The sequence below is a fragment of the Taurulus bubalis genome (assembly GCF_910589615.1).
Source record: "Taurulus bubalis genome assembly, chromosome: 15".
In the NCBI taxonomy this organism is placed as follows: domain Eukaryota; kingdom Metazoa; phylum Chordata; class Actinopteri; order Perciformes; family Cottidae; genus Taurulus; species Taurulus bubalis.
The window spans coordinates 2,053,475-2,077,215 of NC_136603.1; the positions used below are offsets into that span (position 1 = coordinate 2,053,475).

General features: G+C 40.1%; 1 protein-coding gene across 1 annotated transcript; it reads right to left on the minus strand.

Moving 5' to 3' along the window:
* Positions 1-18,906: 18,906 nt before the first annotated feature.
* On the minus strand, positions 18,907-23,185 carry LOC306748205 (C-type isolectin Sp-CL4-like). Its single transcript, XM_079231339.1, has 6 exons — positions 23,137-23,185; positions 22,891-23,006; positions 22,671-22,804; positions 21,024-21,152; positions 20,448-20,565; positions 18,907-19,158 (listed from the first exon to the last, which is right to left on the minus strand). Exons 2-6 carry the CDS (start codon positions 22,958-22,960, stop codon positions 19,088-19,090), a joined length of 522 nt encoding a protein of 173 aa, XP_079087465.1. The 5' UTR covers positions 22,961-23,006; positions 23,137-23,185; the 3' UTR covers positions 18,907-19,087.
* Positions 23,186-23,741: the final 556 nt, after the last annotated feature.

Here is a 23,741-nt window from a genome sequence, read left to right on the forward strand (position 1 = left end):
TACCTGGCTCATTTGTCGGGTTCTTCCAGTTCCAGTCTGGTTTGCTGCTTCAAGAGCATTAACTACAGGAGCAGTTGAGTTGCCCTCCCGACTCTGGAGCGGTATCCGGCCGGCGTGCTTCAGGAACATTGTTCACAAGAGCGGTAGAGTTGCCCTCCCGACTCTGGAGCAGGGGAGGTGGATCCCCTTTTGTTCGCTGGACATTACCGGTGTTTTTTGTTTGTGTCTATTCGTTGTGTTTTGTTTTTGTTGCAATAAAGTCCGCCCTAGGAACTTGAACTGCTGCGTCTGTGCATTTGGGTCCTCAACACCACACACCGCTTAACATATATGTTCTAATCACAAACTATAATGAAAATAAAAACCAAACAGCATATATATATATATATATATATATATATATATATATATATATATATATTCAAATGGTTATATAGAAAAAGAAAATGATTATACGGTTATAATAGTTAGACCTTTTTACTTTCATATTTTTCCTCGGACACTCAACAAGAGCAACAGAGGAGGATCCCTCTCCTGGATGGACAGAAGCAATAGATGTCATGTGACCAGAATGAATAACGTAACGGAGTTACAGCACATTACATGAATATGACAGAAATTATTCATATAATGAGTAGTAGGACCACGATCCATGGAAACTGAGCATCGTTTTCCTGCAATGTGGCTGCATGCAGGATATTCTTTTGAAGCTACCTAGCAGGGTTTAAGGAGCAGGACCACTCCTCAACCGCTTCCTCCCTGCCTCCCTCCACTTTATTTTCTTCCTTCCTCTTCTTTCTTCTTCTCCGCTATTTAGGGGGATCGTCGTTGCCCAGGTTCAAGCAGCTCAAGCCTCGCACATCAATCATGTTTCCCTTTGACACATCTGTGGAACCTTTCTTTTGAGGGCGTGATCCTCGCTAGTGAAGGGACATTCTGAGCGTCATGAGACTCTGTCGTTACAGTTAAACGGCCACAGTTGAGGCAACGCAATCCCTTAGTTAGGTGTGGGAAAAACATAAGAAACAAACAAAAACAATAATACAACTTCAAAATAACTCAACACGAAGCATATGAACGCATACGTGATGCCGTTATTATTGCGCTCTGAATGACATCATTCATGCGGCGCTTGGGGAGACCGTTCTGGGTGTTACGTTATTTCAGCCTGATGGTGGCTGACATCGTGACCTTACCACAGTGGGATGATGGACTTCACCCACTGCTGCAGCTGTTGGAGATCTTTAATATGTAATTGTTTTATTACAATAGAGATACAGTTGTCATTGTTGTGCTCATCTCTTCTCTTATCATTTATACTTCAGTAATTATCATGTGGCAATAATGTGATAAGGGAGAATGCCCTACGGTTACTGCAACTTACGTAAAACGAATCTCAAAGTGTCTCATATCTATATGTATGACACTTTCAGAGTCGTCTTCCTGTAACAAGCAAGAATGTGACAAGCAAAAATGTCCTAAAGTTACCGACACTTACGAGAAGACGACTCTGAAAGTGTCATACACATATATAATATATACTGTATGTGTTTGACACTTTGAGATTTGTCTTACCGTAAGTTGCAGTGACCGTAGGACGTTCTTGCTTGTCACATTCTTGCCACATGATACTTGAAGTATAAATGATAAGAGAAGAGATGAGCACAACAATGACAACTGTATTGCTATTGCGATAAAGAATACATACATATTTATATATACATATATAAACTTTGGCAAATTTTCCCGGCATCTTCTCAGTGGCACATTGGGTGTGCCACAAAGAAAATATGCTCAACAAAAAACAATCACTCAACGAACAAAACACATTGTGTGTGTGCACTGATGGAGCCGGTAAAAGGCAGTAATTGGAAAACCCCTCATTTGCACTTTTTTAAACCCTTTGTATCACTAGGTGGGACCACATACCGTTCAGCTGAGATCGCAAAACTTTCCACTCATGACAAGAGAATGTGACCAGGTGCTTTTAGGCATCTAACCAGTCTGGAGGAGGAAAAATTAAACAACAACTTCAAACATTATCACTTATTGTATGACTGGAAATATACAAAATTTGACATTGTGACACGGTCAAATGAAACCATCAAAAGAGTAAAAATGATCTGCAACACACATTAATACAAAATAATAAAATAGCTAGTAAAATAGCTAGCAAACAAGTCACAGCTAGCAAGCTATGACTTGTTTGCTAGCTAGCCAGCTAGCAAGCTCGTCCCTAACTAGAGGTCCTGAGACAGGCACGCGCCACCTCAGTTGAAAGTAGACCAATTCAGGTGATGGCTAGATACTCAATCAATAATGTGTATGTGCCAGCAAACTATAAAACAGGACTCATATATGATGCACTGATGGTTAACATGTGCTTTATAAACATGTGTAATACTGAAATTCATGATTCATTCCGGTAGTTAGTTCGTTAGTTAAGGATTAGTTAAGTATTTTGTGTGACCTCATCTAAAGTGAGGACTATCTCTGCTTTACAAAGCATTAATAAATGACATTGAAAGGCCACCAGTGCCTCAAAGCTAACAAAAGTCTCAGTTATCTTCTCATCAGAAAAAGGAAATAGACACAACACAAAGTGATAAAGAACATTCATATGAAGCTAGCTGTGACTTGTTTGCTAGCTAGCCAGCTAGCAAGCTTGTCTGTCCCACGGTGGCGACAGAAAGAACGGCGGCCAGGTGATGGGGGCGATGACCGTCAGTGGCACGCGTGACCTCTAGTTAGTGACGAGCTTGCTAGCTGGCTAGCTAGCAAACAAGTCACGGCTAGCTTCAGATGAATGTTCTTTATCACTTTGTGTGAATTGCAGTATTAAAACACGTTTATAAAGCACATGCTAACCATTAGTGCATCATTTATAAGTCCTTAATAATTGGTTTGTAATATATATTACTTCATTTACAAATGGTAATCGAATCATTTATAAAGTATGAAAAACCCAATCATGAAACGCATAATAGTCAAGCTTATTAATCAAGAACAATGCTTTATAAATGATGAATTAAGTGTTTATTCATGCTTTACTAATGCTAAATAGCATTTAGTTATTATAAAGTGTTTCCAATACAGGTAGTGTGATGGATATAAATATACTGTGATGATCTAACAGGCAGTAAAGTAAATATATATATATACATACATATATATATATATATATATATATATATATATATATATGTATGTATATATATATTGTTTGTTTGTTTGTTTTTAGCACCACAAGTCGACTATCGTGTTGTTTCATGACATTTGGGGTTAACTGTTTCTTAACACAGAGGCCCTCAGCACTTAAAGCACCTGCGCAAATGAAGCCAAAAACTTTGCACAATTTGCACAATATCATTCGACTGTGACGAGAGATGTATAAATTCTGGTTGTTATGGGAAGGAATATTATTGAATCGTTGTTGCTGAATACCATTGGATTGTGTAGATGTTGGAATTGCCTGGTGATCAATCCTGTAAACTGAATAAAGGAGCCAAAATAAAACTAATTTGAGTTTTTGCATGATGCTGTTCCCGTTCTGCATTCAGTTCTTACAACTAGATTTAAATAACTTTGCAAAATAATGTATTTACTCACCTGTCATTGCAACCATGTCAGTTTAAAACTATCTTATCGGACTCAGAGAACAGGGTGCCAGCATGCTGGCATCAATTATCTGTCATTTTAATCCAACTTGGCACTGTTGCAGGTGTTGACAGTAGAAGATGTTGTGAAACCAGTTCTGCAGTCTATTCCAGCACATTGTGTGCATTCCTTTAAACTTGAAGGAACTGCCATCATCTGGCCGGCCGACCGGTGAGTGTATATAATGATGCTGCAGGTGGATGTGAGTGGCAGAGAACCTCCTGACAGGTGAGTTGAGGGCATCATGGCTTCCACATCAGTGCTCCTGCTTCAGCTGCTCCTGGTCTCACTGGCGGCTGCATCTCATTTCTTTGGGGGATCCACGACTTTCACCTACAAAGGAAAGAACCCTGATGGATCATTACGGGTGAGAGATGCAGCTTTTTTATATGATATGCAGCATGCATTACAGATGATGTGTGATTATGTTTCCCCTGAGATTCATCATATTCTAGGAAACGCTTATTTAATCCCTTTATTATAATTGCTGCTGTTATTTTAAATGGGTTTGAATGCATCAACGTTTTTGCTATTATATACACTTTTATATGTCTTGTAAAGCATTTTTTAGAACATCGAAAATATTTACAATGTATTATTATTACTTATAATTACTTTGTTAATAATTATCTTCCTTTCTGAAACAGTCAAATTCCTTCTGTTGTTGGAAGGAAAACACTTGACTTCTGATTCCTGCTTTCATTCTTGTTATATTTTGTTATTGTGTTTTGCATTTTCTCTCATAAATAAGGCACACTAGCTTCATGTGAACACCCTAAATTATTTAACATCGTAAAACCGAGTACTGTTGTAGGTCATCTCTCTAATAATTAATGAAAGCATTTATTCTTTCGGCATTTTTGGCCAATTAATTTTAATTTGACACTTTAGCTTTCATGCATCTCAGCTTTCAGCATTCATGCGCTATATTAATGCAACACGCTAAATTAATGCGTCATCATCAACATCATCATCATCACAGCCACTCTTACATTAAAACAGTTAGCAGCCAGATGCTAGTTTATTATTTTTACTGGTGTATAGGTGAGGTCAACATGAAGGTTGGGTTCCCTCTCTTATGAAGTCTAATGTGTTAATGTGACTGCAGTGACTACAGTCTTACAGATGAGAATGACTTCATTTTGTTGTTAAATGAATTATTCATTGAAACGTGACTGTATACATCACACTGTCTCAAAGTCAGACTTCATCATGTCATTGTTATCCTGCTTCATGTTGTCCTGATTCATCAGTGTTTGGTTCCCTCTGGTTTCTCAGCCTTCAGTCTGTCTTGATGAGTGATATGATGAAGCTGTGTTTTCTACTGATGCCATGACATGAAGACAGATGGATCAACTGTCATACAGCTGAATACAAACAGAAGACACAGGAACCATCAACATGTCTTTATGATGCTGGATATTTATTGCAGTAAATGTGAAAGCTTGCAGTGGTTACAGTTGATGAAGACGAGTCCAACTGCAGCTCTTCATGTTCACTCTGAATTACTAGAGTCTCACTCTGAACTACTAGAGTTTCACTCTGAACTACTAGAGTCTCACTCTGAACTACTAGAGTCTCACTCTGCACTACTAGAGTCTCACTCTGAACTACTAGAGTCTCACTCTGAACTACTAGAGTGTCATTTGACACACATAGGGCCTCTTCAAATCACATGCTGCATCGTTCCAGAGTCCCCAGACTGTAAAACAGAAAACAGGACAGTCATGTGATTAATGAGATTTCAGGGTTTGTGGTACTGAAGTGTCTTATTGTCATGTTGTCTTTACACAGTGTGAACTTGCTATGAATGTGTGTACTTACTGCATTATACTATATTAATGTATGCTCCTGATATGCCTCGTCCTTCACTTAAACCCTCTCTTCATGTTGAGGAAACCCAGGACTCTGAATATATTCATGTATTGTGTGAAACAGTTGTGTTAACGTCTGTATGAAGTCAACAACTGACTGTCAAATCAAATGAAGTTTAATTAAATAATATCTCAACAATATTGATAGTCAGTTTTCAAATTGAATTAGATGAATCATAAAATAAAATGATCTTGTTTCAATTAAAATATGGGATGTATTTATGAATGAATGAAAGAGTGAAAGAACAGATTGATTTTGAAAAATGTGACTTAAAATAAAGTAATTCATTTTTGAAAAATTAATTTCACTGAATTCACTGAAAACTTGTTATATTGATCTCATAATCTAAAAAGGGACTTCATCTGTGGTTATTAAACCACTTGTTTCAGCTCTAGTCCTCTCTGTTTACATCATTATTGGACAGTAAATGAATGTTAGCATTCTGATCATATTGAGCTCTCAGGTTTATTTCCTGTACTTCATCTCAGATGTGAGTGGGTACGTTTGATCAAAGGTTCTGTGCTTTGTCTCGTAGTGGAGCTTCACATTGCTGCTTTTAATAATCATCTCGGTCTCTGAACATATGAGACATCACGAGGCAGGAAGTTGATCAGAATACATATTTGGTTTTCTGAGTAGCGTCACGTGAGATGATTTACATGCATGTAGTTGGTGGTGTGTTTCTTGGACCGCTGAACGAGTGCCCTGAAGGCTGGACAAGTTTAAATAGAAGCTCTTCATCAAAATGTAATAATCAATGATCTCTGGGTTCTAGGTTCAGGGTTCAGACACAACGCGTCTAGGACCGGATCCGGACCACGGTCCTCCTATTAGTGACCCCTGCTTTGTTGCAGACATACAGACATTACATATTCTGGTGTCAGAGAGGTGTATACAGGATGGACTTCCCAATCTGACACAGTATTTTAAATCAGTGTGACATGAAGAGGTTCAGTGAGGTTTAAATGCAGCACCTTCCTTCATGCTCATCTGGACTGTTTTCTTGAGCTACTTTAATAATCATCCACCAGGGGTCATGAAAGTGTCTTTTCTTGAGGTTCAGAAGTCTACATTCATCTCTATTAAGTTATAACCTCTCCTCCTGAGTCTTTAGTTTACTTACCCCAGTAGTTCATCTCAATGCAAGGCTCATTTCTCCACCACTTGCTGTCGGGTTGGCCCCGAGCCCAATTGGAGTAGTCGTGTTTAGACCCATCGGTCCAAACTAAATCATTTTCAGGCTGAAAAGAAACAAAGAAACAAACAATGGATGACCTGAGGATGACTACTGTACTAACATTCATACAGTCTGTGTTTTTCATCTCTACATAATTATTATTAATTATGATCAGAATAACAATCCACTGCATTAGAGTTGTTTCCTGGATTAATATAATTAATATGCATCAAATTGAATTATTACATAATTTGAGTCAAATCTGAATCTGCAACATAACATCAACATGTGTCAGCAGGTTAATGCAGTACTACAACATGGTACTCTGAGGTAAAAGTACACAGTAAGTAGTATTCAGCTCAGTAGGATGTTTCTATGTGCTTCAGGGGCTTTTTTGTAGATTTCTTTGGTGGACGATTAGTGAGAGTAGCAACATAATTCAATAACACATGTTTACCTCTGTGATTTCATTGTAAACACATTAGAGGCACAAACTGAACAGGAACATTCACTTCTTACCCGATGCAGTCCGATCCAGTAATGATGTTTTTTAGTCGTAGCCCTGTACATGGCACATTCCAGTTGTTCCAGCTCAGCAAGGCTGTGGATTGATACCAGCTCTCCATTAGCGTAGTTCCTACATCGTTTCTGTAATCAAAAGAGATAATGAGGATTATTCTTCATCCTAATTCCCTGATTTGAACTTTCTTCTCCTGACCTGAAGTCATGAAGGCTGTTCAGTTCCCTTCTGCTCTGAGGAGAATACACCCTTAACCCTAGAACACTAACTGAACTTGTTCTTTGGTCCACATGTTCCTGGGACATGTGAGTCTTGTCCTGTGAAGGAAAAGTCTCCCTTCAATGTTAAAACCGGAAGTTTTCACACTCTATCACTAACGTCGGGTGAAAATCACCCGAAAAAAAAAACAGGGTCTTCAATAAGACACGCCTTCAATAAGACACGTCTACCTTCAATAAGACACGCCTACCTTCAATAAGACACGTCTACCTTCAATAAGACACGCCTACCTTCAATAAGACATGCCTTCAATAAGACACGCCTACCTTCAATAAGACACGCCTTCAATAAGACACAACTACTTTCAATAAGACACGCCTTCAATTAGACATGTCTACCTTCAATAAGACACCTCCACCTTCAATAAGACACGTCTACCTATAATAAGACACGCCTACCTTCAATAAGACACGCCCACCTTCAATAAGACACGTCTACCTCCAATAAGACACGTCCACCTTCAATAAGACACGTCCACCTCCAATAAGACACGTCCACTTTCAATAAGACACGCCTTCAATTAGACATGTCTACCTTCTATAAGACACGCCTACCTTCAATAAGACACGCCTTCAATAAGACACCTCCACCTTCAATAAGACACGTCTACCTTCAATAAGACACGCCTACCTTCAATAAGACACGTCTACCTCCAATAAGACACGTCTACCTTCAATAAGACACGCCTACCTTCAATAAGACACGCCTACCTTCAATAAGACACGTCTACCTCCAATAAGTCACACCCTCCTTTAATAACGTCAGTGAGCAGTATGAAGCTACAAAAGGACCCACACATTTCAAACAAAAGCAACACAATGAAAATGATGTATTCACAATCACCCAACGTTAGTGTTCTAGGGTTAAAATTAAAAAGATGACAATTCTTTATGATGAATTTTGTCTTCAAATTGAATTTTCAAGTTTTTTTTCAAGTAAAGTTTTTAACTTGAGAAATTACCAATAAGATTTCCTATTATTTTCAAAAATGCCAAAATTATAAGAATGTATTTTCAAAACTTGCTCTGGGTAAATGACCCTCCATAGCTGTACCTGCTTTATTAAAACACTTGATTATACTTGAGAGTAAATGGACTTTCTATAAATACAGCTTCCTCCTCTTTCCTCACTTCTTCTAGTGAAGTGATGAGACTGTGTGAACAGGAAGAGGTCAAATGTACTGTCTGTAGTCTGGTGTGTGTTTGTTTTTCTTACCCTCGCATTGTCATGAGTCACATGTGAGTTGTGGAACACCTTCACACAGCGGTTTGATCCGAACTAGACCCAGTTAGCATCAATTCTACATGGTTTGGCGTGATATTTGGTCCGACACATTAAATCAGGATTCCCTGTTTCACAGAAAAAAGAAGTGCTGTTAGTTTAGTGTTCCTGGTGTCTGTGTAGAAAGTTATTTAGTGACAGTTTGGTTCTTACATGCTGCAGAGGCTGACATGGACATCAGCACCACCAGAAGAAGGACGGCAGTCACCACAACAGGACGCATGGCTCAGGATTCACTGACTCTCAGAACTCTACAACTGGAATATCACCTGGAAATGCCACACCGTTCAACCCCATTACAACAAGACACTTCAGTTATTACCAGTTTTCTAACCCACAGATCAGATTAAAGTTATTTCTGTTCTCTAAAACCTCCACCAACAGACAAAGAGGACTCACCACAAGTGTCTTCTCCCTCGTTGCATCTCATACTGAAGGTCTGTTTAAATACCTTTCACAGCCATGCCTGAGGGTCTGAATGTTAAAACATGAACTACTTCAATAACACGCCCGTTTAACTTCCACGTCATCCCAGAAGTAGGATCCACCTCTATTCAGTTACAACATTATATAATGAAGCATCCATGAACAAACAAAGTACTTCTTCAATACTAGGTTGAGTGTTGGCCAGTTCATGAGTTGCAGCTCTATGAATGTTTTCTAAATGTTGATTTGTGGAACAGCCTGTATAGGACTCACTAAAAGAGTTCTCAAAGTCCACATTTCTGAGCATTAAACAACCAACAGAACAGGAAATAGAGGTAGAGGACAAAGAGTCGTGTTCAGAGGAGCTGATACTGTTTCAAACTGCTGAACGCCCATTATTATTATTCATTTCTTTATCTAAGGATGATTCAGAGCTGCTGAAGACAAACACAAGTTCATCATGTAGATCTCTGTTTGCTGTGAAAGCCCTTCAGGGTGAGGAGTAGTCCTGCAGAAAACTAGTTTAATGATAAACGCAACAGAAAGATCAACTGTCTATTCTAATGAGTAAAGTACACCACGGTGCTGCTGTGTTTAATAAGAAGGTTTTATTCTTCTTTTTTTACCATCCAACTGCCAACAATGATGAGCAACTGGTGCCACTCAGCAGTCCATGTGATGTCAAGCTGACATCAGCTGACCACCACTGTACAGACAATGACAGACATGTTGACTTCATCACTAAGTCAGCAGGTTCCTGTCTGCAGTTTGTGATCGCTCTAATAATAATAATGTATTCATGATCCGCCTCCCAAAACGAAGGATGTGTCCTTCCCTGATTCTCTCTCCGCCAGAAGAAAACCAACAACAACGGCCTTGATTACTGATCGACTACCAGGGCCCTATTCTTCGTAGCTGGTTTACTGAGTTAGCCGGATGATTTTCAGGATAAGATGACGCAGGTCAGGCTTTTTGGTTCTTCGAAGCAAGTTTCGAAAAATCACCATAGCAACACATCGAAATCCCTTAACCTGCTCCAGGGCAGGTTTACTGAAATTCACTGGATAAGATGGCCACTCCCACCGGACAAAACAGGCAGCTCCCTTCCTCATTGATGAAGGAGCGATATTAGTTATATTAGTTTTATAGGGAGAGAGTTCTTTCAGATCGCCAAGATCTGTTCTCACATGAGTTCCTGTACGAGCGCTATCCATTCTGCCGACAAGGAATCATTTATTTACGAGAGCTTCTCGAGCCGCGGACATCGATCACCACAGGCGCAGCCGATTGCCCGTCTCACAGTATGCAGACTATCAGAAACTAATGGATGTGTTGAAAGCACTCGTAATTATATGACGGTGTTATTAGTACACCATACATATCACTATTGTACACATATTCAAACTCCTAGTCATATGGTAATCTACACATACATAAATATATACACATATATGATACATACACGCATACAGTACATACATCCTCATAAGTATATATTAATTCGCCAGCAGGCACATTTAAATAAATATAATCTGATTGATTTGGGTGATGAGGCACTTCAAATTAGCCGATACATTTCCCCAACACTGACGCATTTAACTTGATATTTTGCGATGCTTATGTGACTCAAGCCCGGCCAGCGGAGGCGTTAAGCTGCGTTCACAAACAGGAAGTGTTGCGGATATTCGCTACGCTTTGGATGTGAACGCAGCTTTAGACTTTGCCATGATTATGGACTTAAATTCATCATATGTAGTCATGATCATCTCCTGCTCCTCCACGAAGAGAAGAGACGCTCTTTCTCTGAGTTTATTTGACATTGTAGCGTTTGAAGATCATGCAATCTGTGTTCGACTCCTCCCCCTTCTGAAGAGGAGCGTGCACGAGCATTTGTCCAGATGACTGACGTCTGGTTCGAATAAACAAGACTGTTTGAGGGCGGGTCAACCTTTGAAGAACCGGGAACTGGTCTCTTTGTAAACAAACTGTCTCTATTGTTGTGTTCTTTCTGCGGCCTATTAGTTGTGTTTCAATCCTGGAGACGTTCAGACCATTCAAGGACATCTCATGTGCTGGAGCCTTTTTCTCTATGAGTTCTGTGATAAAAACAAGCAAAAAAGAAAAAGTGCCCACATTTGAATTATTTGCGCATTACGGAGTCAGTTGGGGATGAAAAACTATAAAGTAACTAAAGCTGTCAGACAAATGTAGTACAAGTTGTATCTCTGTAGTGGAGTAGAAGTACCAAAAAGTAGCAGAAAATAGAAGAAACGGTAAAGTACAAGTACCTCAGATTTGTACTTAGGTACAGTTCTTGAGTAAAAGAACTTAGTTACATTCCACCATTGGAAACAGGAAAGCATGTGCAATTACCAATTAGTCTGTGACAATGTGTATTACCAAACACATTTTGCATAGAAAGAGAGACAATAACACATACGTTGACTTCATTAGATGGCAGCTTGATTGAGAAATACTGCCATCTAGTGCTGCTTTAATGTTCCCTGTTGTTTCCAATAATACTTCTTTAGTCCAGAGGGATTCTGTGTCATCATTGTAGGAGTAAACTATTAACTGAGCAACTCTCAGGCTCCCCTTTAGCTGCTGAGCTAACGTTTCTTTCTTTCTGAATAGCAAAAAGTCACAATTCTTGCCAACTTTTCAATATCCAAACAGTACAGCTTCGTACTCAGTGACCCCCAACCTATTTGGATTGTGGCCCGGGTCCCATAGCGTCCTTTGACGGTGGTGGCACGTCAAAATTGTCTGAACGGCATTATACAACAACACAAAGAAGATGCCTGCCTGTGTATCTCTCAAATCAACAGCTGGACAAGGCTTTGAAATCACGGATTTCGTGAGTTTTTTGTTCGTTTATTTTGTTGAAACGTCGGACCAGTTGCGACGTAATGTTTTCAACGGCGCTAATGTTGTGGTTAATTTATCACCAAACACCGTCGGGGGCTTGTGAGCGCCGCGGAGCATGTCGGGGCGAAATTCTCACAAGTACTCAAATAAATGCCCCGTCAGATATCAAAACACATTTGGGGGGAATTGATGACAGAGAGAGTCATCTGTATTCTTAAATACTGATGAATGAAGAAAAAAATTGGGCTCCAGCAGAAGGGGCACTTTTCTCATCCAGGGCAAAAGGGCAGGTGCTTGAGCACCACTAGGGGTCTATCTGTGCACGTGCCTTCTGTAATGTCACGGGTTGTCCCTAGGGCAGGCTAGCGTGTGGTATAACTATAGTTAGTGGGCATGCTGCCATATCAGATGGCATGCCAAATGGATTATTCAGTGACCAGTGATGTCCATTGGAAAAAGCAGCAGGAGTTGTCATTATTTTGAATGGTATCAGCACATTGACCATTGGTTGCACATGAACTGTGTTCCATGTTGCTGGCGGTATTGCAGAAGCAATCCTCTCCTCCGCAGGGGCAGTTGCATCTGTTGGGGCTTGAGCAGGTTGCTGGTGTAGTTCCTCAGGTTGGCCACTGGATAGAGACATAGGACACATGAGGGGGAGGGGCTGATTTGGATTGTGGGTGTAGTACCTCCGCTCATCCACCAGACGGTGACATTTCTCCAGACTGGACCTACTGACTGACTTTGCCAGGGAGTTTGATGCTTTTGACCGCTTATAGGCTCCACTTTCCCTGCCGGGTCAAATTGACCCCAACATCATCGCTGTAATATAAACCTGGAAGGGGGGTCTTGCTAGACTTTAAAGAGATAGCAATGGAATTTCTTCTTTTTCTTGATGAACTTCTCATCGTTCCAGTGCCCCCACTCTGGAAAACAGAAAACAGGTCAGTCATGTGATTAATGGGATTTCAGGGTTGGTGGTACTGAAGTGTCTTATTGTCATGTTGTCTTTACACAGTGTGAACTTGCTGAATATATTCATGTATTGTGTGAAACAGTTGTGTTAACGTCTGTATGAAGTCAACATCGCCAGACATCGCCATTCTACCTTTCCTCAGGTAAGTCCCCTGCAGTTAGCATGGCATTTAGTTTTTACAACATTTTCCTGTTGGGAAGAGCCAAAATAAAATGATATTATATTCTGCTATTTAAATTATGATTCAACATTTTTTTATTCCATATGGAACATGTTATGAAACTACACCTCTACCAGCATGTCACTGGTTTTATATTACTTCTTGCATTTGTCTAGCTATCCAGACGTGCATGTTTGTGTCTGATTAGATCATTTTGTGTAAAACTCTTTGCATAGTAGATTGTTACTAACTCATGTTAATGTGTCTACTCAAGAGTTCCCCAGAACTGCCCACGGTCATACAAGCTGATTCTTTGATCCTGATGGCGACAAAGTTCAATGCAGATATGGAAATATCTCAAATTTAGAGTGTGGCTCGTGTCACCAACCTCCAGGCTTTGCCTGAGATCAGGTTAGTTGAAATATCTATTTCCTAATACATTGTAATACCTCACTTAACCTTAAAATGATCACATTCTCAGGGCTCTTGCACATTACACTACTAAAACTCCACAGCCGACCCCAAAATTTATGGATTTGAGTTGATGTTGGAAGACTTCCTGCAAAGGCCCATCACTCTGGCCTACACTGATGGATCCCAATCTGCCAGGGCCCCACTGGTTATGAGGCATAGAAGAGAAGCCACAGTTTGGCCCGGTTGGAGCACTACAACCGCCCCAACTACAACATCCCGGTGGTACATTACTTCGTGGTGGCCCATCACAACTGCCGCACAAAAAAAACAGCACCAACAGCACCAACAACAACCACCGCAGCACCAACAGCCACCACCGCAGCACCAACAACAACCACCGTAGCACCAACAACAACCACCGCAGCACCAACAACAACCACCGTAGCACCAACAACAACCACCGCAGCACCAACAACAACCACCGCAGCACCAACAACAACCACCGTAGCACCAACAACAACCACCGCAGCACCAACAACAACCACCGCAGCACCAACAACAACCACCGCAGCACCAACAACCGCAGCACCAACAACAACCGCCGCAGCACCAACAACAACCACCGCAGCACCAACAACCGCAGCACCAACAACCGCAGCACCAACAACAACAACCGCAGCACCAACAACAACCACCGCAGCACCAACAACAACCTCACCGTACTCTAGCACCCCCCTGCATGCCAACACTCCTCCCCTCAGTAAATTGCCATTGCAATTCTCCTTTCTTGGTGAGTTATTTTTGTTGTGTGACAACATTTTCTATGAGTCAATCCACAAAAACTAAACAAAAAACTGTTGCTGCAGTGCCTTCACTGTGATGAGACTTTCCTTCATGTTGCAGCTCTGGCAACAATGTAATGAGATGTTACACACGACAGAAGCCATTGTTTTAGTGATCTTAAAGTCCCTGAGAAAAGTTTGACTAGAAACTAGCTTTAGATTTTCTACATTTTATTTATTCAGCAAACCTGTCAAATTGCCTGTCAAATTTGTTTCCCACAATGAATGCGTCTGTCCTGTTAAAAACATGTCTCTTTAAAACATCAACTTTTCATGAACATGAACAGCTACAGCCAACCGGAAAATTAGTCTTTGATGAAAATGAGCGAAACTTTTTTGATCCACAGTCAGCAGCAAAGTGTCAGTTTTAAGTATTATTTACTTATTGCACTTTGGAATGTAAAGTAATCTTCTATTTTTAACTCCAGTGGACCCACCTGCTCCCTTGTGTGAGGAGGGACTCTACTTGCCAAAGTTTGTGTACCCAACACCTTTAAATGGAGACCGGATCCAAGCAGAGGTCAACAAAGAAGTGGAGATCACAGTCAAAGCACAAGCGTCACACGCAACGTGAGTGAGACCCAACGTGATCAGTGTTGCCTCGAGGCGCGTAAGATAACAGCAGCCATATGGAGTCAATACATCTCTGGTTTCCTCCTTTTGTTTTCACACAGAATACATGATATTATCATCAGTGGCCCTCTGAATATCACCAAGCAAAGGAACACACATGGGGAGTTCGTCATCAGCTGGACGCCTATCGAAGATGATCTGGGAGATTTTTTCCCGGTTTGCTTTGCTGTTGAATCGATGACCGGGTAAGCTTTGGGCTCCTTATGAGGGAATGTGTGTGTGTGTGTGTGTGTGTGTGTGTGTGTGTGTGTGTGTGTGTGTGTGTGTGTGTGTGTGCCATGATTTGACTTTGTAACACACTCTTTCAGGTCTGCTGTAACCGCTACCACACAGCATCACCATCACCACAACACACCGTCTTCACAGTAAGTAACACTTCTCTGTTTGGTGTTTTTTTCTTTAGCAACAAGGTAGAGGTTAAGAACAATTAAGAATGATTTAACCAATTAAGAACATAAATAATTTAAATAATTCACATGTCATTAAAAATGTGAGAAGGAAATGTGTATTAAAAGTTAGAAAACCCAATACCTGATAGACTCTGGATTTTCAAACTTAATCTCAAATCTTGAAATGAAATATATTTCATTCATGAACACAAGAGATCAAACATCAACATGAAGTCTTATCTTAAAGGTGCAAAATATGACATTGTTGCACAAGCCTTTTAGTTTGCACTGTTATGTCTGCTAACGCTGGTTAAAGTTACCTACCTAACAAACTCACTTTTATCAGTTTGATCGTAGCTAGGAGACAACAACAGCAGTAATAATGCAACAGTCATATCAGCCTAACTGAAACAGGAATTCAATCAGTGTTCATCAATGCTCCTCAGGTCTGGCATCTATCAGTCCGAGATGAGGTGTGTTCTGGTGGAAGTCCGAAAGAAGCAAAGTGAGTCTACTTTAATGTTTTATTGTATAACTACGGCTGTAATGGTGTATATTTTCACCGATTACTAAATGCTAAATACGGAGTTAAAGGGCCAAATATATTGAATAAATATGTCTGCAAGACATGTACTTCTATAAAAGTCAGGTTCTGCATGGAGGCCTTCAAGTTCATCGGCTTGCATGATCAGGTAAAGACTTGAGCAGGAGACTGTTGATGTCTCTGGGAAATCTCTCAATGAATATTCATCTGGCTAGTTTTACTAAGTGATAATCAACTTGATGAAGTGGACAGGTGCAAAGGAATGTGAAAAAGAGGTTGACTTCCTGCAACTTTATTAGAGGCGCAATGAATCATCAAGCATCAAACACACAATGTGAAGCAACTCCTTTCATACCTTTTCAATTGTAATTCTTCAATTTCAAATACTTTTTTGAATGTGGTTATTATGAATTTGATTGTTTGTTTCAACCTGTGGCTTCACATTGTGAATCTGATGTCTATTGATCATGACAGAGCAATTGTACCTCTATAAACTCAGCATGGACCAGTTTAAAAAAAGAGCTTGTACCACTTGACACGGATGGACTTGAGGACTAGAACATCACTGACGGTCGGTTCCATACTGGATCTGACCCCAGCTGCTCTCCACTGTAAGAGTCCGTCTGCTGAAGTAATGACAGCGTTGCATTCAGGTGTACATCAGCTGCAATGTCCTGATGTGTGAAGCAGGGAGTCCCGACACCAGGTGCTCGCAGGGATGCATCAACTCCACGAAGACGAGCGGCCGGACGCCTCATCATCACCGCAGGAAGAGAGAGGCTGTCACTCAGAGCTCAAGGCACTTGGTTTCCCAGGGTCCCCTGCGCCTGAAGAGATCAGCGGAGAGCAACGAAAGCTCAGGTGTGAAAACAGAGAGGGTTCATGTATTACCAGCACACTTCACTTGTTTGAGCCCCACTTTGGACCAGAGCAAATGGATAATTGCGCTTCTCTTTCCTCCAGCGCTGCACCTGAATCTGAACCTGGTATTCATCGCTGGATGTCTTCTTGCAGCTGTTGGCATGATCAGTGCAGTGGCCATGTACAAGGCCAAAGTGACAAAGGTCAAATACCAACCTTTGTCCACATTTGAGAGCTAAGACGGCACGCAGAATACCAGCTCTGAGTTAATCACATTTGACTACGTGTAGGTTTTTTGATTGGGTTTGCCATTCTATATCGAGTTTTGGGGTGTCTTTATAAATGTCTACACCTTCAAGAGGAAATTTACTTTTGTGAGGACAAATCTGTTCTGATGCAAAGAGGTAACCAGAAAGCAGTTTTATAATAATCAACACTGAAAGGTTGTACCACTCGATGGGGGATTGACATTACATGTCAAAAGGTTTTTTACGACTAGACTTAAGTCAATTATGATACTCTTGCTTCAAGGTCCCCTGTTATAAAGAGGGAGATTTTCATATATCTTTTTTAAATACTGTAAATATTGGGATGCTCAATCATGCACAAGTATTCAGTAACTGTGCCTTTAAACGAGCCGTCAGGATCACAACTAAACAATAATTACATCGACCATTTCACAGTTTTAAACTTGAATAACAGGGGAATAACATCAGCTGACAGGAAGTAAACATGGACCCAAGCTTTTGCTGAGCGACAGTTTAAACTTGCACAAACGCAGGTTTCAGAGGATGAATACAGATTTAAACAGACAGAATGTAGTAGTTCATTTTATTGAGCTTTCATGCCAACGAAGCCACTCTGATTTTTTTAAACTGTGTAAACGTGTTCTAGGACAAACACAAAATACAAGTATGAACCTGGAAATGAACACGACATGTCTCCTCTCATGGATCAATAAAAATGAGCAAATATTTTGGGTTTTTGTCTTCTTTATTACAAAAAGCTTTGAACAAAGTTAATGTAATAACGTGCGTTTGATCTTTGTCTTTGTTATTTTTTTAGTTTGATCTTTGAGTAATGTGGGTTTCTTAACCCTAAATTAAATGTATGCATGTCCTAAGAACAGATACATTTGCTTACATATACATTTACATTTCTATAAATGGATGTAAATATCTACACTGGACATCAGTGTGTCACCCCTCATTTAGCCCCTTGCAGGCCATGTCATGTTTACATTAATGAGTTCATGAACATTGAGATAAACTGCCAGGTAGTGATTATTATTATAATGATTTCATGCAGAATGATCTGGATCATGCTTGATACCATGTCTGACACCAGCTTACCTTTTGATGCATTTATGTACTTCAAGTACATTTCAGCTCTCCTGCGTTCAGCAGTGCAGGTCATCTCTCTAATAATTAATGAAAGCATTTATTCTTTCGGCATTTTAGGCCAATTAATTTTAATTTGACACTTTAGCTTTCATGCATTTCAGCTTTCAGCATTCATGCGCTATATTAATGCAACACGCTAAATTAATGCGTCATCATCAACATCATCATCATCACAGCCCACTCGTACATTAAAACAGTTAGCAGCCAGATGCTAGTTTATTATTTTTACTGGTGTATAGATGAGGTCAACATGAAGGTTGGGTTCCCTCTCTTATGAAGTCTAATGTGTTAATGTGACTGCAGTGACTACAGTCTACAGATGAGAATTACTTCATTTGTTGTTAAATGAATTATTCATTGAAACGTGACTGTATACATCACACTGTCTCAAAGTCAGACTTCATCATGTCATTGTTATGCTGCTTCATGTTGTCCTGATTCATCAGTGTTTGGTTCCCTCTGGTTTCTCAGCCTTCAGTCTGTCTTGATGAGTGATATGATGAAGCTGTGTTTTCTACTGATGCCATGACATGAAGACAGATGGATCAACTGTCATACAGCTGAATACAAACAGAAGACACAGGAACCATCAACATGTCTTTATGATGCTGGATATTTATTGCAGTAAATGTGAAAGCTTGCAGTGGTTACAGTTGATGAAGACGAGTCCAACTGCAGCTCTTCATGTTCACTCTGAACTACTAGAGTCTCACTCTGAACTACTAGAGTCTCACTCTGAACTAGTAGAGTCTCACTCTGAACTACTAGAGTCTCACTCTGAACTACCAGACTCTCACTTGACACACATAGGGCCTGTTCAAATAACATGCTGCATCGTTCCAGAGTCCCCAGCCTGTAAAACAGAAAACAGGACAGTCATGTGATTAATGAGATTTCAGGGTTGGTGGTACTGAAGTGTCTTATTGTCATGTTGTCTTTACACAGTGTGAACTTGCTATGAATGTGTGTACTTACTGCATTATACTATAATAATATATGCTCCTGATATGCCTCGTCCTTCACTTAAACCCTCTCTTCATGTTGAGGAAACCCAGGACTCTGAATATATTCATGTATTGTGTGAAACAGTTGTGTTAACGTCTGTATGAAGTCAACAACTGACTGTCAAATCAAATGAAGTTCAATTAAATAATATCTCAACAATATTGATAGTTAGTTTTCAAATTGAATTAGATGAATCATAAAATAAAATGATCTTGTTTCAAGTAAAATATGGGATGTATTTATGAATGAATGAAAGAGTGAAAGAACAGAATGATTTTGAAAAACGTGACTTAAAATAAAGTAATTCATTTAAAAAAAATGAATTCCACTGAATTCACTGAAAACTTGTTATATTGATCTTATATTCTAAAAAGGGACTTCATCTGTGGTTATTAAACCACTTGTTTCAGCTCTAGTCCTCTCTGTTTACATCATTATTGGACAGTAAATGAATGTTAGCATTCTGATCATATTGAGCTCTCAGGTTTATTTCCTGTACTTCATCTCAGATGTGAGTGGGTACGTTTGATCAAAGGTTCTGTGCTTTGTCTCGTAGTGGAGCTTCACATTGCTGCTTTTAATAATCATCTCGGTCTCTGAACATATGAGACGTCACGAGGCAGGAAGTTGATCAGAATACATATTTGGTTTTCTGAGTAGCGTCACGTGAGATGATTTACATGCATGTAGTTGGTGGTGTGTTTCTTGGACCGCTGAACGAGTGCCCTGAAGGCTGGACAAGTTTAAATAGAAGCTCTTCATCAAAATGTAATAATCAATGATCTCTGGGTTCAGGGTTCAGATACAACGCGTCTAGGACCGGATCCGGACCACGGTCCTCCTATCAGTGACCCCTGCTTTGTTGCAGACATACAGACATTACATACTCTGGTGTCAGAGAGGTGTATACAGGATGGACTTCCCAATCTGACACAGTATTTTAAATCAGTGTGACATGAAGAGGTTCAGTGAGGTTTAAATGCAGCACCTTCCTTCATGCTCATCTGGACTGTTTTCTTGAGCTACTTTAATAATCATCCACCAGGGGTCATGAAAGTGTCTTTTCTTGAGGTTCAGAAGTCTACATTCATCTCTATTAAGTTATAACCTCTCCTCCTGAGTCTTTAGTTTACTTACTCCAGTAGTTCATCTCAATGCAATGCTCTTCTTTAAGCCAACGGCTGTCGGGTTGGCCCCGAGCCCAATGGGAGTAGTCGTGTTTAGACCCATCGGTCCAAACTAATACTTTGTTCTTCTGAAAAGAAACAAAGAAACAAACAATGGATGACCTGAGGATGACTACTGTACTAATATTCATACAGTCTGTGTTTTTCATCTCTACATAATTATGATCAGAATAACAATCCACTGCATTGGAGTTGTCTCCTGGATTAATATAGTTATTATGCATCAAATTGAATTATTACATTGTTTGAATCAAACAAAATCTGAATCTGCAACATAACATTAATATGTGTCAGCAGGTTAATGCAGTACTACAACATGGTACTCTGAGGTAGAAGTACACACTAAGTAGTATTCAGCTCAGTAGGATGTTTCTATGTGCTTCAGGGGCTTTTTTGTAGATTTCTTTGGTGGACGATTAGTGAGAGTAGCAACATAATTCAATAATTCAATAACACATGTTTACCTCTGTGTTTTCATTGTAAACACATTAGAGGCACAAACTGAACAGAAACATTCACTTCTTACCCGATGCATTCCAATCCAGTAATGATGTTTTGTAGTCGTAGCCTTGTACATGGCACATTCCAGTTGTTCCAGCTCAGCAAGGTTGTGGATTGATACCAGCTCTCCATTAGCGTAGTTCGTACATTGTCTCTGTAATCAAAAGAGATAATGAGGATTATTCTTCATCCTAAATCCCTGATTTGAACTTTCTTCTCCTGACCTGAAGTCATGAAGGCTGTTCAGTTCTCTTCTGCTCTGAGGAGAATACACCCTTAACCCTAGAACACTAACTGAACTTGTTCTTTGGTCCACATGTTCCTGGGACATGTGAGACTTGTCCTGTGAAGGAAAAGTCTCCCTTCAATGTTAAAACCGGAAGTTTTCACCCTCTATCACTAACGTCGGGTGAAAATCACCCGAAAAAAAAACAGGGTCGGGTCAGAGAGACACGCCAACCTTCAATAAGACACGCCTACCTTCAATAAGACACGCCTTCAATAAGACACGCCGTCAATAAAACACAACTACCTTCAATAAGACACGTCTACCTTCAATAAGACACGCCTACCTTCAATAAGACACGCCTTCAATAAGACACAACTACCTTCAATAAGACACGTCTACCTTCAATAAGACACGCTTCCCTTCAATGAGACACGCCCACCTTCAATAAGACACGCCTACCTTCAATAAGACACGTCTACCTTCAATAAGACACGCCTACCTTCAATAAGACACGCCTTCAATAAGACACGCCTTCAATAAGACACAACTACCTTCAATAAGACACGTCTACCTTCAATAAGACACGCTTCCCTTCAATAAGACACGCCCACCTTCAATAAGACATACCTACCTTCAATAAGACACGTCCACCTTCAATAAGACACGCCTTCAATAAGACACGTCTACCTTCAATAAGACTCGCCTACCTTCAATAAGACACGCCTTCAATAAGACACGCCTTTAATAAGACACAACTACCTTCAATAAGACACGCCTTCAATAAGACACAACTACCTTCAATTAGACATGTCTACCTTCAATAAAACACGCCTACCTTCAATAAGACACGCTTCCCTTCAATAAGACACGCCCACCTTCAATAAGACACGCCTACCTTCAATAAGACACGTCCACCTTCAATAAGACACATCTCCCTCCAATAAGACACGTCTACCTCCAATAAGACACACCCTCCTTCAATAACGTCAGTGAGCAGTATGAAGCTACAAAAGGACCCACACATTTCAAACAAAAGCAACACAATGAAAATGATGTATCCACAATCACCCAACGTTAGTGTTCTAGGGTTAAAATTAAAAAGATGACAATTCTTTATGATGAATTTTGTCTTCAAATTGAATTTTCTTTTGCAGTTTCACAAGTTTTTAACTTGAGAAATTACCAATACGATTTCCGATTATTTTCAAAAATGCCAAAATTACAAGAATGTATTTTCAAAACTTGCTCTGGGTAAATTACCCTCCATAGCTGTTCCTGCTTTATTAAAACACTTGATTATACTTGAGAGTAAATGGACTTCTCCTTTCTATAAATACAGCGTCCTCCTCTTTCCTCACTTCTTCTAATGAAGTGATGAGACTGTGTGAACAGGAAGAGGTCAAATGTACTGTCTGTAGTCAGGTGTGTGTTTGTTTTTCTTACCCTCGCATTGTTATGAGTCATACGTGAGCTGTGGAACACCTTCACACAGCGGTTTGATCCGAACTGGAGCCAGGTTGCATCAATTCTACATGGTTTGGCGTGATATTTGGTCCGACACATTTCTCCAGGATTCCCTGTTTCACAGAAAAAAAGAAGTGCTGTTGGTTTAGTGTTCCTGGTGTCTGTGTAGAAAGTGATTTAGTGACAGTTTGGTTCTTACATGCTGCAGAGGCTGACATGGACATCAGCACCACCAGAAGAAGGACGGCAGTCACCACAACAGGACGCATGGCTCAGGATTCACTGACTCTCAGAACTCTACAACTGGAATATCACCTGGAAATGCCACACCGTTCAACCCCATTACAACAAGACACTTCAGTTATTACCAGTTTTCTAACCCACAGATCAGATTAAAGTTATTTCTGTTCTCTAAAACCTCCACCAAGAGACAAAGAGGACTCACCACAAGCGTCTTCTCCCTCGTTGCATCTCATACTGAAGGTCTGTTTAAATACCTTTCACAGCCATGCTTAAGGGTCTGAATGTTAAAACATGAACTACTTCAATAACACGTCTGTTTAACTTCCACGTCATCCCAGAAGTAGGATCCACCTCTATTCAGTTACAACATTATAATATGAAGCATCCATGAACAAACAAAGCACTTCTTCAATACTAGGTTGAGTGTTGGCCAGTTCATGAGTTGCAGCTCTATGAATGTTTTCTAAATGTTGATTTGTGGAACGGCCTGTATAGGACTCACTAAAAGAGTTCTCAAAGTCCATATTTCTGAGCATTAAACAACCAACAGAACAGGAAATATGTTCTCATCAGAGGAGCTGATATTACAGAATATCTCTCCCAAAAAGATCTGTTTGGGATCCACTAGCTGGACACCATGGTCCCCACAGCCCACCCCTCATTATAGTTCTTATCATTATAGCTCATCTTGATGCAGGATGCAGGGCTTCTATTGCTGTACTGCAGTTTGTGATCGCTCTAATAATATTAATGTATTCATGATCAGCACCCCAAAATGAAGAGTAATTTCCTTGCGTGGAAGATGAA

What these genes read in the sequence shown, in the direction of transcription:
- LOC306748205 (XM_079231339.1), bottom strand. Translation starts at nt 22,960, where the DNA reads ATGCGTCCTGTTGTGGTGACTGCCGTCCTTCTTCTGGTGGTGCTGATG. An exon ending in CATGTCAGCCTCTGCAGCAT is followed by an intron (nt 22,805 to 22,890) that starts GTAAGAACCAAA and finishes TCTGTGAAACAG; the next exon opens with GGAATCCTGGAGAAATGTGT. An exon ending in ACTGGATTGGAATGCATCGG is followed by an intron (nt 20,566 to 21,023) that starts GTAAGAAGTGAA and finishes GTTTCTTTTCAG; the next exon opens with AAGAACAAAGTATTAGTTTG.